At 42.9% G+C, this 17177-nt stretch overlaps 1 protein-coding gene across 3 annotated transcripts in view; it reads left to right on the top strand.

Moving 5' to 3' along the window:
* Positions 1-17177, top strand: part of TTF2 (transcription termination factor 2) — a 42570-nt gene that overhangs the window by 3207 nt on the left and 22186 nt on the right. For 2 of the 3 annotated variants that reach the window (XM_081224321.1, XM_081224319.1), the window contains exons 4-9: positions 9272-9338; positions 10372-11373; positions 11686-11800; positions 12140-12322; positions 14334-14482; positions 15733-15814. In XM_081224321.1, the coding sequence (XP_081080447.1) occupies positions 9272-9338; positions 10372-11373; positions 11686-11800; positions 12140-12322; positions 14334-14482; positions 15733-15814 (1598 nt within the window). The remainder of the gene's footprint in view (positions 1-9271; positions 9339-10371; positions 11374-11685; positions 11801-12139; positions 12323-14333; positions 14483-15732; positions 15815-17177) is intronic. The other variant, XM_081224320.1, reaches the window with a different exon arrangement.

The raw sequence follows: 17177 nt of genomic DNA, 5'->3' as shown, positions 1-17177 counted from the left end.
CAGGGGCATGAAGTAATTGCAAGCATTTGGTTCAGTGGTAGTTCAGCATGTATTTAAGTGGAGACTTCAGAAGATAAAGACTGGCCAGGAAGGCAGGGGCCAGATGTAATGTTTTTATATGATATTCTGTGCAGTTTGGAATTTATATATTCTAGATCAATTTTTCCCCCCAAGTATAGGCATTCAAGTACCATCTTCACAATTTTTACATAACTGAAAACTGCCTGTACTACTATATTTCTTAACTGAGTTATGCATGCAGTAAGATGCACAGTTCTTTTAAGTGTTCAACCGGTTGAGTTTTGAGAAAGGTATATACCCATCCTTATAACCAAGATCCCAGTCAAAATATAGAATATTTATTTCCATTACCCCATTAAGTGCCACTGGATCCCTTCTAGTTAATCCCCCCACCCACTGTAGCCAATCATTGTTTTGATTCATGCTGTATGTATTCTTTTGTATCTGGCTTTTATGTAACAGTATCTGTGAGATTCATCCATGTGGTTGTGTGTATCAATAATTCATTTTTTAAAAATAAATTTATTTACTTATTTATTTTTTGGCTGTGTTGGGTCTTCATTGCTGTGCACGGGCTTTCTCTAGTTGTGGTGAGCGGAGGCTACTCTTCATTGCGGTGCGCGGGCTTCTCATTGCAGTGGCTTCTCTTTGTTGCAGAGCATGGGCTCTAGGGCATGCAGGCTTCAGTAGTTGTGGCGTGCAGGCTCAGTAGTTGTGGCTCGTGGGCTCTAGAGCACAGGCTCAGCAGTTGTGGCGCATGGGCTTAGTTGCTCTGCGGCATGTGGGATCTTCCTAGACCAGGGATCGAACCCATGTGTCCTGCATTGGCAGGCAGATTCTTAACCACTGTGCCACCAGGGAAGTCCCCAGTAATTCATTCTTTATTATTGCCCAGTTGAATTCCATTTTATGAATACCATTTTGAATACCATTTATGAAAACCATTTTGTTTCATGTGGTTTTTTGCCATTTCTGTATATCTTCTTTGATGGAGTATCTGTTTAAAATTGTTGCCCATTTTTTAAATTGAAATTTTTAAATGACATGATTGTAGAGTCACAAGCAATTAAAAGAAATATTGATAGTACAGAGAGATCCTCTGTAGACTTTACTTAATGGTAACATTTTGCAAAATTTAGTATAATATCATAACTAGGATATTGGTATTTATATTGATAATCCACTGATCTCATTTGTAAAGATAGTTTTACTTGTACTAATTTGTGTGTGTACGTATACATTTAGTTCTATACAACTTTATCAAGTGTGGTTTTGTGTATTCACTACCACAGTCAAGGTATTGAGTGGTTCCATTACCAGAGGATCCTTCTTGTTGCCCTTTTATAACCACACCCACCTTCCTCGTTTCCCCCTGTTCACCCCTGCCAGTCATGAACCTGATCTCCAGCTCTAAAATTTTGTCATTTCAAAATGTTACATACATGGAATCATACAGCATAACTTTGGGGGATTTTTGCCTATTTTTAAAATTGAGTTGTCTTTTGTTATTGAGTTGAGAGAGTTCTTTATGTATTCTCTGTAGAAGTCCTTTGGTGGATATATGGATTGTGAATGTTTTCTCCCAATCTGTGGCTTTCATTTTCTCGACTATCTTTTGAGGAGCAGAAGCTTTTCATTTTATGAAGTCCAATTTATCATTTTGTTATGGTTTGTGCTTTTTGTGTTCTCTGAGAAATCTTTGCCTACCTCAAGATCATAAAGTTCTCCAGTGGTTTCTTCTAGAAGTTTTATAGTTTTTTTTAATGGCTTTTTTGTTTAGTCTGTGCTCTACCTCATATTATCAATAATTTGGGGTACCTCATGAGATTCAAATTGAGGTTCATTTAATTTTTCATATAGTAATGAATGAATGTTACTCAATTGTTTCAGCACCATTTTTTGAAGACTTTCCTTTCCCCATGGAAATGCTTGGCACCTTTGTTGAAAAATCGGTTGACCACCACGTGTGGGTCTACTTTTGGACTTGCTAAGCTCTTCCATTGATCTATTTGCCTATCCTGACATGATCAGATAAGATCGTGTGAATCCAACTTAACTTTTCAAGATTGGCTATTCTAGGTCCTTTACATTTCCATATAAAATGTAGAATCGACTTTTAAAATTTCCTCAGAAAACTCAGTTGGGATTTCATTGAACCTATATAGATCAGTTTGGGGAGAACTGACATCAATATTGATCTTCCAGTTCATGAGCATGGTATATTATTTATTTATGACTTTTAAAATTTCAGCATTATGGAATAGTTCTCATTATAGAGTACTATACCCTTTTGGTTAAATTTAGTCCTCAGTGTTAATGTTCTTTGACACTGTTGTAAATGGAATTTTTTTTTTGGCTGCACCATGCGGTTTGCGGGATCTTAGTTCCCCAACCAGAGATTGAACCCTGGCCATCGGCAGTGAAAGTGCAGAGTCCTAACCACTCGACCGCCAGGGAATTCCCTATAAATGGAATTTTAAAAAAATTCACTTTTCTATTGTTTTCTGCTAGTACAGTGGTGCCAGTAAGCCTCTAGTACATGAAGTTAGGATGTTCTCCTTTACACACTACTGGGGGCCCTGAATCATACAGAGATATTGTTCTATGTGGTAGGAAGATGCTGAAGAATTTTTTATTCAATTTGCATTAAAAGAAGAACTATGGGGCTTCCCTGGTGGCGCAGTGGTTGAGAGTCTGCCTGCCAATGCAGGGGACACGGGTTCGAGCCCTGGTCTGGGAAGATCCCACATGCTGCGGAGCAACTGGGCCCATGAGCCACAATTACTGAGCCTGCGCGTCTGGAGCCTGTGCTCCACAGCAAGAGAGGCCGCGATAGTGAGAGGCCCGCGCACCGTGATGAAGAGTGGCCCCCGCTTGCCACAACTAGAGAGAGCCCTCGCACAGAAACGAAGACCCAACACAGCCATAAATAAATAAATAAATAAATTTAAATCATATGGGCTTCTAAGAAGACCTCTGCTTAAAAAATAAATAATACATTAAAAAAGAAAAGAAGAACTATGGAAGTTAGATTAGGAAGTGAAGGCAGTGGAGGCACGGAGCCCACTGAACTAATAGTTGCTATTGAATGCCTACTACGTGGCATGTTTTTTACCTCTTATCTTCATAGAATCTGCTGTGAGACGTTTCAATATCCCCGTTGTATAGACAGATGAGGAGACATTTAGAGAGGTTAGAAAAGGAATCTGAGGTGCCATGGTTATGATGTGGCATCACTGGGATTTGAGCCTAGGTCTAACCAACTCCAGGCACACCCACCTTCTCTAAGTGAGAGATGGGTTTGGATTGAAGTCCTGGCAGTGGAGTTGGGTGCACTTAGACTGGAGAACACTTGCTGAAATGGATATGGCACGTTTCCTGGTAGGGTGTTTAAGCACGTTTAAGCATGTTCTTTCTTCCATTTACTCAGCTGGGACAGTGGTCATGGTAGCCCCGATTTCACTGGGTTGTGAGGGTTCATGAGGCCGTGTGTGTGGTGCACTTAGTCTGGCATTCGGCACGTGGTCAGTGCTCAGGAAATGGTTGCCTAATTGGGTTTATGGATGATGAGTTTATCATTAAGCAAGACAAGGAAGGAAAGTTAACATCAGTAGAGGATGACTAACACATACAGCTTTGGACTCATTGTGTCTTATGTATGTATGAAACCAGCTAGCAGAGTGAGTGGGCAGCTCTGAAGAAAGGTCTAAGCTGAAGACAGAAGTTTGAGAACTTGTCTCTAATATTCTTCACACTAGGTAGATGAGGCTGAGAGGTGATCATTATTTTAAAAATAGAAAAAGAATGCTTGAATGTATTTCTTTCAGTCCAAATCTAGAACACTTATTAGGAGGTACTTACTAGAGCTTTAAAAAGCTTGTTTTAGGACAAATAAAATACAGTTCTGCAACACACAACAAATTAAAAACAAAGCAACAAAAGCAAAAAATCCAACAAGTACCCTGATAGGTGGTACAGGCTGGAAATTTAAAAAGAAATAGGTAATGTGTCTATGGATGATGACTTTCTTAGCAGACAGTAAGGCATTTAGCCAGAACCCCTGTACTCTGGAGAATGATGTCAGGGAGTACAGCCTTTCCTTCCCCAAAACTGGGTTTCCTTTTCAGGAACTTAAAGTACTTTACATGCTTGAATTAATACCATTATGTTTAACACTTAACCTAGCTAGGAGACAGGTGTAGCAGAGTAATGCAGGGGAGGTATAAACCAAAGTAGGACTAAGATGCCCATTTTTGGTACCTTGGAGTAAAGCCGCTTTTGTGTGTAGTTCTCTAACTAAACACCAGATGGTACCACTCACCAGCGTTTGACTGACCCTCAGCCATGGGCATTTTTAATGCCCAGTTTATGGACATTAAAGAAAACTATGATAGTCCCTCGGTAGAACCAGGGGGAAGAACCCTTGCTTTGATGTTAATGATGTGGCACACGTTGATATACAGATGTTGGACATTGTCATCCAGCTCCTGAGTTCATGTTCTCTCCCCTCTCTCTCTCTCTTTTAGCTTTTATTCTCAAGGATATGGGGTCAAAATAGATGGTAATATTCTTTTGTCTGTAGTTGGGTAAAACCAACCAGTTATTTTAGTTCTTTAAATAACTGGTTGTAGTGGGATGTTCAAAATACTTCATTTTTCATACCACTTGAATCTTTGCATGTCTAGGAAACTCCTTGTATGGTTGGTTACTGGGTAGAATTGACATGCAGATTATTTAACCCAGTGATGATTATCTAGGCTGATGACAGAGAGGCATTTGGGCATGAACCAGACCCATGCAGAAGGACTTCAGGCCCAGCAACCCATGAAGAATTCCACTCAATAAAGCCAGGACTTTTACTAGGTGCTGTAGAGTGTCGTGCACTGCGCTGTATCATAGAAGTAATCCTTGTATGGAGAGGATATTAACCCTTTGTAATATGTGTAGCAATTACTTTTGTCAGTTTGCATTTTTTTTTTTTTTTTTGTGGTACACGGGCCTCTCACTGTTATGGCCTCTCCTGTTGCGGAGCACAGGCTCCGGATGTGCAGGCTCAGCAGCCATGGCTCACGTGCCCAGCCGGTCTGCGGCACGTGGGATCCTCCCAGACCGGGGCACGAACCCGTGTCCCCTGCATCGGCAGGCGGACTCTCAACCGCTGCGCCACCAGGGAAGCCCCCCCAGTTTGCCTTTTGTCTTATAATTTCACCTATAGTATTTTTACTATATGGAAGTTTAATACTTTTATGTAGTGAAATTACTAAATCCTTTCTCAGCTGCAGGATTTTGTCATTCCCTTTTCACTTTAGGATTACAAAAATATTCATCTCCATTTTTTTCCTAGAATATTTACAGTTTCATTCTTTTTTAAAAAAAATAAATTTGTTTACTTATTTATTTTTGGCTGCGTTGGGTTTTTGTTGCTGCACGCGGGCTTTCTCTAGTTGTGGTGAGCGGGGGCTACTCTTTGTTGTGGTGCGCAGGCTTCTCATTGTGGTGGCTTCTTGTTGTGGAGCACAGGCTCTAGGCGTGCGGGATTCAGTAGTTGTGGCGCACGGGCTCAGTAGTTGTGGCTCACGGGCTCTAGAGTGCAGGCTCCGTAGTTATGGCGCACGGGCTTAGTTGCTCCACGGCATGTGGGATCTTCTAAGACCAGGGCTTGAACCCGTGTCCCCTGCATTGGCAGGCGGATTCTTAACCATTGGGCCACCAGGGAAGTCCTACAGTTTCATTCTTTACATTTTTTGTTCCATCTTGAATTCTTGTGTAAAAGAATGAGGTAGAACTCTAGCTTTATGTTTCTCCGTTGCTGCATATATAGATGTGAACCCATATTTCTAAGGTCCTTGTGACACAACTGGGATAAGAGACACATGGAGGTTGGCGAGCAGTCCGATCTGCACATTAGAGTGCTATATTGGATGTGTTCAAGTGCCAGATGCTTCTGTGACTGTAAGACTAACAGTGGGAGATTAAGGCTGATGAAGGTTACTGAGAAAGTGGAGGAACTGAGACTTGGATTTGGCCTTGAATGACCTCTTGCTGGTTTCTTCATCATTATTGTTCATAACCTATGTCCTGGAAAATAATTAATGAATATACTGTAGAAATTATGCTCTTTTTTCATAGTGGAATCAGTATTTTCTTTCTCTATGAGAATATATTTCTACTGCTTTCTCTGTTGATTTACAGTTTAATAAATGTAACAAACTTTTTATCCTAAAAGCAGAGAAGCCCACCCAGATTGATTTTAATAAAAATGTAAGTAAAAGCATTTTTTGCACTGTGCCTAGCACATAGTTGATGCTCAGTGTGTGTTGTTTTCTTCCCTCTTTCTCCAAATCTTGCCCTTCTCCTGAAAGTCTTTGAGGCGTGGGCTTTAAAACAGATACTATAAAATATTCTTTCAGTAAAGGTTTCAAGAACTTGATCACTTTTAACAACAGCAGGAATTTGTTCTTGACTTATTTTCATAAGTAGTAGTACTCCCTAATAGTAGCCAGTACTTTGAATTTTTATGCATTCAAGGCATTTCAGAAATTTTCAGAACTATATGTTCAGTATAGTATCCTATTGCAGTAAGAAAAATTAGAGACCGATACGTGTTTTTTTAAAATTGTGAGCTTGAATGGGAAAATTGTGAGTTTGTGTGAGAGGAGCTGGCCCTGTCTTCTTTTTAACTTGACGTTTATGGAATACTTGTCCATTTGGGGCTTGTTATCTTTGCTTCTATGTCCAAGCGAAGTATGGTGTTGAGGGGTCGTGACCTGCTCAGGATTTGTTTTTGAGTTAGGACTCAGACTGTTGTGATTCCTGTTGTATATCACAGTACTAATTTAAGAAGTTTGAAAAAGAACAAGAAATTAAATGGAAAGAAAGCAGAAAGAAGGAATTAGCACAGGTAAAACTGAAATTTAATGAGTTAGAAAGCAGCAAAAGGAGAACTAATAAATAAAACCTAGAAGCTAATTGATGAAGAAAAACAGAGAAGGCTCTAATCCACAGTATGAGATATAGATAGTTGCCATATGGATATATTAAAACACATGTGAAATGACATATACAAAAGGTTATTCGTTGTGATACTGCTTTTAATAGGAAAGAATTGGAAACAACCAAACTGTCCCCATCAAGAGGGTCTGGTTAAATAAATAATGGAACATCCTTATAGTGGAAATATAGTTGCTGAAAATATAGTTGGGCAGACAGGCAGATACAAGTTTAATACAACTATATACATCAAAAATACAGAAGCAGGGCCTCCCTGGTGGCGCAGTGGTTGAGAGTCCGCCTGCCGATGCAGGGGATACGGGTTCGTGCCCCGGTCTGGGAGGATCCCATATGCCGCGGAGCGGCTGGGCCCGTGAGCCATGGCCGCTGGGCCTGCGCATCCGGAGCCTGTGCTCCGCAACGGGAGAGGCCACAACAGTGAGAGGCCCGCATACCGCAAAAAAAAAAAAAAAAAAAAAAAAAAAAAAAAAAATACAGAAGCAGTACAATGAATGAACAGGGCAGGGGATGTGGGAAAACCTTGCAAAGGAGGTATGTCTTGAACAAGGTGTGGAGGGACCTGTAGGATTTTGACAGCTGGTGATGGGGTAATGGTGGGCAAATAGGGATAAGGAGGACATCCTTTGGATGGAGGATGGTACACATGCAAAGTCCAATAGGATGGAGAGTGTGTGGCTTAGTTTGAGGGTGGGACAGAGTAGCCATTTCTGGATAGCTGGAGTGTAGGTAGTGTTTGTGTGAGCAGGGACTGTCTTGCACTGGGATGTAAGTCTGTATTCAGTCTTTTTTTTGTTAATGGAAGCTGCAACAATCACCAATTCATGGCTAATCTTGTTCCATATATATCCTGCCCACTCCACCCCCCAACTCCTGCCATATTTGGAAACAGATCCCAGATAATGTCATTTCTTCTGTAAATATTTCAGTGGGTAGCTCTAAAAGATATGAACTCTTTTTTTTTAATTAGTTGGAGTACAGATTTCCACTAGATTCATAAATGTTTTAAATAGTTTATTTTTTGATAGTTTTTGTTCATTTGCTTAAGTCAAGATCCAAATAAGGTCTACAGATTGCTGTTGATTGATAGGTTTTTTAAGTCTCTTAAGTAGGTCCCCCCAATCTTTTTTTCTCCCTTGTGATTTACTTGTTGAAGGAATCAAGTTGTTTATCTTAATAGCATTTCTCACTGTTAAGAGTTTGCAGATTACATCCCCTGGTCTAGTTTTATGTGTTCCTCTGTTGTTTGTATTTCCTGTAAATCGGTAATTGGATCCAAGTTTGACCAGATTCAGGTTAGTTTTTGTTTGTTTTGGTTTGGCTTGGTGTTTTTTGTTTGTTTGTTTTTTTAAATTTATTTTTGGCTGTGTTGGGTCTTTGTTGCTGCGTGCAGTCTTTCTCTAGTTGCGGAGAGTGGGGGCTGCTCTTCACTGTGGTGGCTTCTCTTGTTGTGGAGCACAGGATCTAGGTGCGCGGGCTTCAGCAGTTGTGGCACGTGGGCTCAGTAGTTGTGGCTTGCAGGCTCTAGAGCGCAGGCTCCGTAGTTGTGGCGCACGGGCTTCGTTGCTCCACAGCATGTGGGATCTTCCCGGACCAGGGCTCGAACCCGTGTCCCCTGCCTTGGCAGGCAGATTCTTTTTTTTTTTTTTTTTTTTTGCGGTATGTGGGCCTCTCACTGTTGTGGCCTCTCCCATTGCGGAGCACAGGCCCCGGACGCACAGGCCCAGCGGCCATGGCTCACAGGCCCAGCCGCTCCGCGGCACGTGGGATCTTCCCGGACCAGGGCACGAACCCGTTTCCCCTGCATCGGCAGGCGGACTCTCAACCACTGCGCCACCAGGGAAGTCCATGGCTTGGTTTTTTTGTTTGTTTGTTTGTTTTTACTTTATGGGAAGTATTATGGCTTCCCACTAGGGACACATAATGTCTATTTATCTCCTTTTTTAGCAGTCCTTGCTGATCAGTGTTCCCATGTCAGTCATTCTGTAGAGTTAAAAGAATAAATCTATGAATACTCTCTGGTTACCATGACATCTGTATCCTTTCACTTCTCAGCTCTTATAAATATCCTGTGAGATAAAGAATTTTTAAATGTCGTACATATAAGAGTAATTGGTTTCAAGTGACCTTTGAAAGCTGGTATCAAATAATTGTAAGATGTTTTCTTGGGTTAAAAACAAATTTATCTCTTGTTTTAATGTATTTTCACAAATTTGATTATTTCTGTTTTATACTTCATTAGGTTATTCTTCCGATGTGTTAGAAGTAAGGCAGAGGGGAAGCAATGGTGTGGAAATATCCCATGGCAGGTAGGAATTATTCATCTGTTTTCAAACCTGATTATTAAGTTTGTTTAATCTGTGGGATCACCTGAAAAGACCCTGAAGTCCAATATAAACTGGTTTTCATTGTACTGTCTCTGAAAGACAGTTCTTTTCTTTAAGCATGGTAGACCTTGTTGGGACTTTTTTTTTTTTTTTTTGCGGTACGCGGGCCTCTCACTGTTGTGTCCTCTCCCGTTGTGGAGCACAGGCTCCGGATGCACAGGCTCAGCAGCCATGGCTCACGGGCCCAGCCGCTCCGCGGCATGTGGGATCTTCCCGGACCTGGGCACGAACCTGTGTCCCCTGCATTGGCAGACGGACTCCCAACCACTGCGCCACCAGGGAAGCCCTTTGTTGGGACTCTTAATTCAAAGGACCATTTGGGTCTTAAATATAGTTAGTATCCTGCTATTTAGGGAAAAATTTAAATTTACTTGACTAACTTCAGCATGTTTTTATAGACTGATATCTATTTGATGTTGCTATAAGCTGAGTATAATCCATAAACTTCTAGAATGTGAGAATTAGGAGAGACCCTACAGAAATCCAGTACATGAGGAGCTAGACTGTGCAAGGTCATGAAACTTGTTTTTGTAGGGACGGAGCTTGGACTTAAGATTCTGTATTTGCACCGTGAAACCTTCCTAAAGCCAAAATCAAAGCAAGTATAGTGTACTGTTTAGGTTTGGGGAAAAGTTCATCTTGAGAGAATAGTTTTTCATGAAAAGTATACATTGTGGCTATTGCTATTATTAAAACACTTTGACTTGGTCACTACTGTTCCTTGAGGCCTGGAAAAGCAGTGATCACAGACAGAAGGAACCAAGCAGTGAAAGTACTGTTAAGAAACGAATACTTTGTGAGTTTGGCAATCCTTTCTAGAGGGAGAAATGATCCCAGGAACATTCAGAAAAATTGGATTGCTTTTACTGTGTTTCCATTTCCTCTGAAAAAAGGTATTCTAGATGTTAAGGTTGCTTTAATATTTTATATTAAGATTATTTCCTTTGTCTTTTAGGATCCTAATTCCAAAGAACATTCTGTAACCAGTAAGTCTCAGCATACCTCTGAGACATCTCGTTATCCTTCCAGCCAGCAGAGAAACCCGTTCAAGTTAGTTGACAAGAATCAAGAACCATCCCTCCGGAAGCAGTTCATCAAAGGTGAAGATGAGGAAAAGACAGCTGATAAGAAGCAAAGGGAAAAGAGAGATCCACTCCTGGATCAAAAGAAGGAACAGAAGCCTGAATCTAAGTGCTGGATGGAGAAAGCTCTCTCATCTGGCCTGGTGGTAAAGGAAAAACAATCTGCTGTTCAAGAGATGCAGCAAGGGGAGAAGACAGAGTTTCATAGTGCCGCAAAGGAGGTTGAAGGGATGCACAAAAGAAACCTTTTTGAGATGAAATCCAAACAGGTCCGTGGGAATGAGCTGAGAGAACCATCTGCATCTCAGGAGAAGTCAAATGGTGAGAGTCATTCTGTCCAAAAAGAATCAGAACCTCCAAAGGAAAAGGAAACTAAGCCTTTGCCTCGAATTGTTCACAGTCAACACCCAATAAGCCAGCCCCTGAAAGGGGGACACCTCAGCAAGGAGCACCCCAAGAGCTGGGAGGCTAGAGAAACAAAGGCAAAGAATGACCCAAGCATGCAGACCCTCCATAAAAGTCTGCTCCAGGGCCATTTGCAGGCACAGCCGGAGACCCGGGACACGCCTGCTCCAAAGGGACCGGCTGCTCAGCCTGCACCGCTGGCTGCAGGGCATCCCCAGGGAGAGAGGCGAGATGCCGATACAAGCGGTGGTGACAGGGAGGAAGATGATGTTGTTTTTGTTTCCTCTAAGCCAGGGAGCCCCTTGCTCTTTGACTTGACTCTAGACTCACAGAAGAAGGAGAACCTTAAATTCCCTGGTCAGAGTGTGCAAAGAAAAATTTCTCCTGACTCAGGCGTTTCCAAGAAGGGAGAATCTTCAGACCCAGAAGCCCAACGTGTGTACCTCACAACACAGCTGAAACAAAAGAAGGTACTACTGACCTGTGTTTTTTTTGTAAGTTTGGAGCATTGCTTGCTGTGGGCGGATAAGGGACACCACAAACGAGTTAAATATATTAACATGAGAAAGGTTTTAGCGGTGAATGTTTAGTTTCTGCCTTTTGCTATGTTTATATTTTCAGGCTTGGTAAGTCACCTGGGTTTAGAAAGAAAAAAGTTTCTGGTTTTCACACATATAGTTAAAAGACCGTGATTTCAGAGTTTTAGCATTTTAGGCTATTTTAATCTGAAACTATCTAATGACTTGAGAGGAGCGACCCATGTTATAGGACCTGTTTTCCAGAGCACACTGGCATCTGTGAACATCCAGGCTCTTCCAGACAAGGGTCAGAAGTTGTTCAAGCAACTTCAGGAGCTGGAGGATGCGCTCAGTGCCCTGGCCCTCTCCCCAGAGCAAGGTAAAAGGGGTTCTGCCCCCAAACCCGCAGTTTGCATGAACTTCAGGAGGCGTTCGAGAGGTGTTTCAATAAAGAATAGGATGACTCATTCACCTGCTCATCTTGTTATCTGTTACTGAGCTTCCTTTATAAGTTACACCTGTGATTTATAAAAACTTCCTCCTCTTTCCTGTGGACTCAAATCTTTTTCCCATTGTTTAAGAAATGGTTTAAATGCTATGCTCTCTCAGAAGTCTTCCCCAGCTCATGGCGATCCCACCCTCTCTTGACCTCACCTCATGCATAGAATTCCTTCACTTTTCTGAAGTGTAATCTGTTCTTCCCTTGTTTTTTGAGCAGGCACTAATGAGAAGAGTGACACTCAAGTACCACAGCAGAGTAACTTCACCAAAACGACCAGTGACCCTCCCCACTTGGTGCCTCCCAAACCGCTGCAGGGCCGGGATCTCCAGCCTCTGGGGTGTCTAGGACTGAAGGCTGCCCACCAGGAGGCTGCTGGAGGGTCTGATCAGTGCTGTGAAGGTGAGATCCGAGGGCCAGGCCCTGGTGGGAACCGCTACACCCACGAGTTAAATGCTGCCTCGTAGATACCTTTGTAACCACGAAAAGGGAGAAACCATTCTGAGTTGCCTGTGTGATAAAGCTCGTGATGCTCAGCTAAGTTTATACACAGGGTAATTTAGATCTTTGTTAGGGCAGAGACTGTGTCTGCCCTGTTCACTGACCTTGTTCACGGTCCTTGATCGGTCGGCCCGGTGGTCAGCGTATGGGAGTCATCCAGTAAATGTTTGTGAATGAAAACTTGAACTCATATCATGATGAGGGAGGCAGGCCAGTGGATATGTTTATAGTCCTTCTGTGTGTGTGTGTGTGTGCGTGTGTGTGTGTGCGTGTGCATGTGCGCTGAGGCAGAGCAGGGGACTATGTGACCATGACCAGTAGACTCTCTACAGAGAGCAGTGCCACCCGATTTAAATGAGTGTTCCCATCCTGAACTCTGCAGAAAACAGTGAATTCAGAAGCACCTGCAGGATGAAGATCCCAGGTGGAGCCTCAACTATGTAATATGGTCGGTTGGTTTGCTGACCAGGACATAGGACCTCGAGTGGGCTGGCAGTGAGGCGAAAAGCTAAAGCCAGTTTTCTCCCAACTGAGAACTGCTCGAGATATAGGGAGGGGAAAGGAGAGCAAAAAGAAAACAGGAGGAAGGGAGGGGAGAAAGGTTGAAGAGCAGTAGTCAACAAGGGGGTAAGGAATAGATGGGGTGCCAGATGAAGCAAAGGTCTCTCTAAAAGGGTACAGAGAAAACATACTTACATGTATAAAATAGATAAACAACAGGGACCTACTGTATAGCACAGGGAACTACACTCAATATCTTGTAATAACCTATAATGGAAAAGAATCTGAAAAAGAATATATATATAAAGAATATGTATGTAACTGAATCACTTTGCTGTACACTTGAAACTAACACAACATTGTAAATTAACTATACTTCCATTAAAAAAAAAAAAGAAAGGGCTTCCCTGGTGGCGCAGTGGTTGAGAGTCTGCCTGCCGATGCAGGGGACACGGGTTCATGCCCCGGTCCGGGAAGATCCCACATGCCGCGGAGCGGCTGGGCCCGTGAGCCATGGCCACTGAGCCTGCGCGTCCGGAGCCTGTGCTCCGCAACGGGAGAGGCCGCAGCAGTGAGAGGCCCACGTACCGCAAAAAAAAAAAAAAAAAAAAAAAGAAAAAATACTTGGTCCAGTGGCACAGCATAGCTGTGCTCCAGACTGTTTGAAGAACATTGCTGTGTGACAGTGTCATTCAGTAATCACCATGGTGATGGAGCTGCCTAGAGAAATTAAGTTATGGTGGATTATTAAGGTAAGAAGTTATGTAATATGTTTAGGAAAGAATTCCATTAAAATACCTTTTCATTTAAAAACATTTTAACATTTAAGTGAATAATTAATTTTTATTTGTCTTAGAAATCTCTTATTTGGATACTTCATCCCTAAACCTGCAGCCAAATAAGGTGCTTGTGTTTATTAATGAACTTCAGTAGAAGTTTTCTGTGTGGAATGAGTGGGCTCCAGCACTGAAGTATTATATTCTCGGTGCTGTGCAGGCAGCCTGGGATGCACACTGTAGGGGCTGTCTCTCCCTGTCTGCCTAAACTTTGGCAGACTTCCTGTTGCTCAACCTCGTCTATTGCTGGCTTTTCTTCTTTGCATCCAGCCCCAGGGGTCTTTTTTTCTGAAAATTCTCATGGTTTTACCTTCTTCCCTGCCACCTCTTCAAGGCTGAAAGAGAAAAAAATATTATGGGTTATCTTATTTTTTATTATACTTTATTTTGTCCTCTATTAGAACACTTGATAATGTGATTTTAAAAAATAACAGACAGAGACTAGGGATAATGAAGCCTGTGAGTCTAGGAGAATCTGGAGGCAAGAATTTTTAGTCCATACAGATCCATCATCTGGCAAATAATGAATTGCCTTTTTGCAGCCCTGGCCAGAACATAATACTTGCAACACTTAGGTAACCTCGATTTGTACGCAGGCCCTATGAGCCAAGGTCACCTTCGCACAGTGTGGCAAATCACAAGTGAAGCCATTGATGAGCTGCATCGATCACTTGAGTCACGTCCTGGCGAGACAGCTGTGGCAGAGGATCCAGCTGGGTTGAAGGTGAGCCAGGAAGGCCCACAGGGCAGAGTGTCTTGTAACAGTATCCCAGCGCCCACGAGGAGGGGGACCAACTACTGTAAAAGTGCCCATCAGAGTGCCATTCTGACATATCTTTTCTACAAATAATGCTCAAGTGGCTTCCCTTGCAGTATTTTCTTTTTTTCTGTTTAGCAGTGAGAAGAAAAAAACAACAGTTTTTTTTTTCTTAAAGTCATACAGTTATATATGTCTGTAGCAGTAACAGATCCATTTATTGAGCTTCAATAGGTGCCACAAGGTTGCAAAGGAATTGCTGCTCTTAGTGGACTAGTTGGGGTGAAGGTGCATGTACAACCTATGTAAGACAACTAGACAATGACTGTAAGACAGAAAACGTGCATTGTCATGTACCATGGACTGTCTTCAAAGTACAAAGGGATTCGAAACAAAGGAAAAGTTTCTCTAGGTCAGCAGTATTATTTGTGTCTTAAAGAAACTGCAAGCCTAGAGATAGGATAGAAACCAAATACTCCAGTTAGAGGGAGTGGTGCTCAGAGGGAAGATACAGAGATTGGTATGAATAAGTGATGATCAGGTGACTTCAGTGCCTGAGCTGGGAGCAGCAGGTGATGTAACTAAGCAGGAAGAGTCCCTTGCTGTGGAGCCTGGCATTGGTGAAGGAACTTAGACTGGAATGGCTCAAGAGATATTATTGGAATCACTGTAGAATTTTGAGCAGGGATGTTTTGTGAAGGTTATTTATGTCACAGAGTTCAAGATAAACTGGAGGAAGGAAAGACTAGAAGGTGGGCCCCCAGTTAAAAGGCTATCAATTTATGACTAGCAGTGCAGACTGGGACATTGCCCACAGAGAGGAGAGGCACATTTAAGAGATAATGAGGAAGAGCCAGTGGAATGGCTGGTAAAAGTTGGGTGACCAGTCAGAGGTCTTGGCTGCAAACAGTAGAAACTGACTTGGGCTGATGAAGCAGACAAAGCAGGACTCTGACTTGAGAGTGAGAGAGGCGGCTCTTGATAGACATGCTGGACAACTGGCATCAATGACAACTGTCCTGGGCAGACCAGGATGTGTGGTGAGAGGGAGGAGTCCAGGACTTCAAGGTGAAATGAGCGGCTGATGTGACAACTAGAATATTGGGAGGGTCACTTAGAGAAAACAAACAAGTAGAGTATGGAGTCCATGTGGCCAGGCTGCAGCATAGCCTCTCCTCAGGAACTGGTACTTAACTTTCGGTTATTACCTTTATCAGATCCCTTTGCTGCTGCACCAGAAGCAGGCACTAGCCTGGCTGCTATGGCGGGAAAGTCAGAATCCACGAGGAGGAATTCTGGGTGAGTCTGGTGTTAGGCTAAGAGCCAACAAATGCAGTGCTTCGTTCCGTCCTCTCAACTCTGGGTAGGTACTCTAATGCCCCATTTGACAGATGAGGAAACTGCGGTGTGGGAAGTTTAAGCCACGTGCTCCAGAGTACACAACCATAGGATCAGTCAGGTCTTGGTTGCAGGCAGTAGAGATTGGCTCTGGCTGATGAAGCAGAGGGAGGGTTTATTCTGTGGTGGCCCACAGAATCTCTGGGAGATGTGGAGGGCCGGGCTGGACTTCTAGGAGCAATGGCCAAAGCCAAGTCATCAACGGAGTGTCCTGTAAGAACCGTCATGGCTGCTCTGTGCCATCGAGCAGTAGAAGAAAGCACTGCCGCCCCAAAATCAAACACTGCCGTCTCCAACCTCTCCTGTAGAAAGCGTTTCACAGGGAGCCTCTTTTCTAAAGTTACTCACATCTGAATCGAAGGCTGCTGTGAGTGTAAGTGCTCTGTAGAGCCAGGTCATGCTGCCAGTGCCTTAGCTGCAGAAGAGGCAGGAAGTAAGTTTTCCAGGCTCTGCTTTGCAGACTCGTCACGCTAAAATTTTCCTGCTCAACTTCTAGAAAGCATGACAGATGTCCACTATGGCTAGTAAGTGGCTGTGTCTGTGTCTCCAAGACCACCTCCAGGTTGGGTGATTTGCTAGGATGCACAGCATATAGTCATTCGTGGGTGTAATTTATTACAGTCAAATAAATTGAATAATAAGTGAGCGATTTGATTTGATATAGGTCAAGATTAGCAAAGGAAGAAGGCACTTGGGGCAAAGTCCAAGGGAAACCAGGTTCAAGTTCCAGAGGCCTGTCCCAGTGGAGTCCCTCAGTGTGTGCTTAAGTCTTCCACATGTAAAATGTTGCCAACCAGGAAAGCTTGTTAGTGATTCAGTACCCAGGGTTTTTACTGGGGGCTGGTCACATAGGCAGCTTCAGGCTTGGCAGGTACTGAAATTTCAGATTGCAGAAGGAAAGCAGGTGTTCAGCGTAAACTGTACTGTTGGTACAAGCAGTTTAGGGACAGTGAGCCACCCTTACCTAGTCTGGGAATGGGAGGACCCCTCCTGAAATCCAAGTTCCCAGATGCCAGCCAAGGGCCAGCCTTGTAAGCTGGCCTTCCAAAGGAGAGTAGTCAGCTGCTGTGTTAGCTCTGCAGTGGCAGAACCAGACCTGGAACCAGAGCCCATGCTGTGACATTTTACTTCTGCTTACATCAGAATGAGTATTTAAACTGTTAAAAAGGGGATAGTAATATTTTATAGGGTATAAATAGTAAATTGGATAAGCTCAGTAACCGGCACAAGGATGGTGCCCAAGAACTGCTAATTTATGACCTTC

This window comes from Mesoplodon bidens (assembly GCF_964165515.1).
Source record: "Mesoplodon bidens genome assembly, chromosome: 2".
Taxonomy (NCBI): domain Eukaryota; kingdom Metazoa; phylum Chordata; class Mammalia; order Artiodactyla; family Ziphiidae; genus Mesoplodon; species Mesoplodon bidens.
Note: the sequence above shows the minus strand (reverse complement) of the source record. Positions and strands in the feature narration are given on the sequence as shown.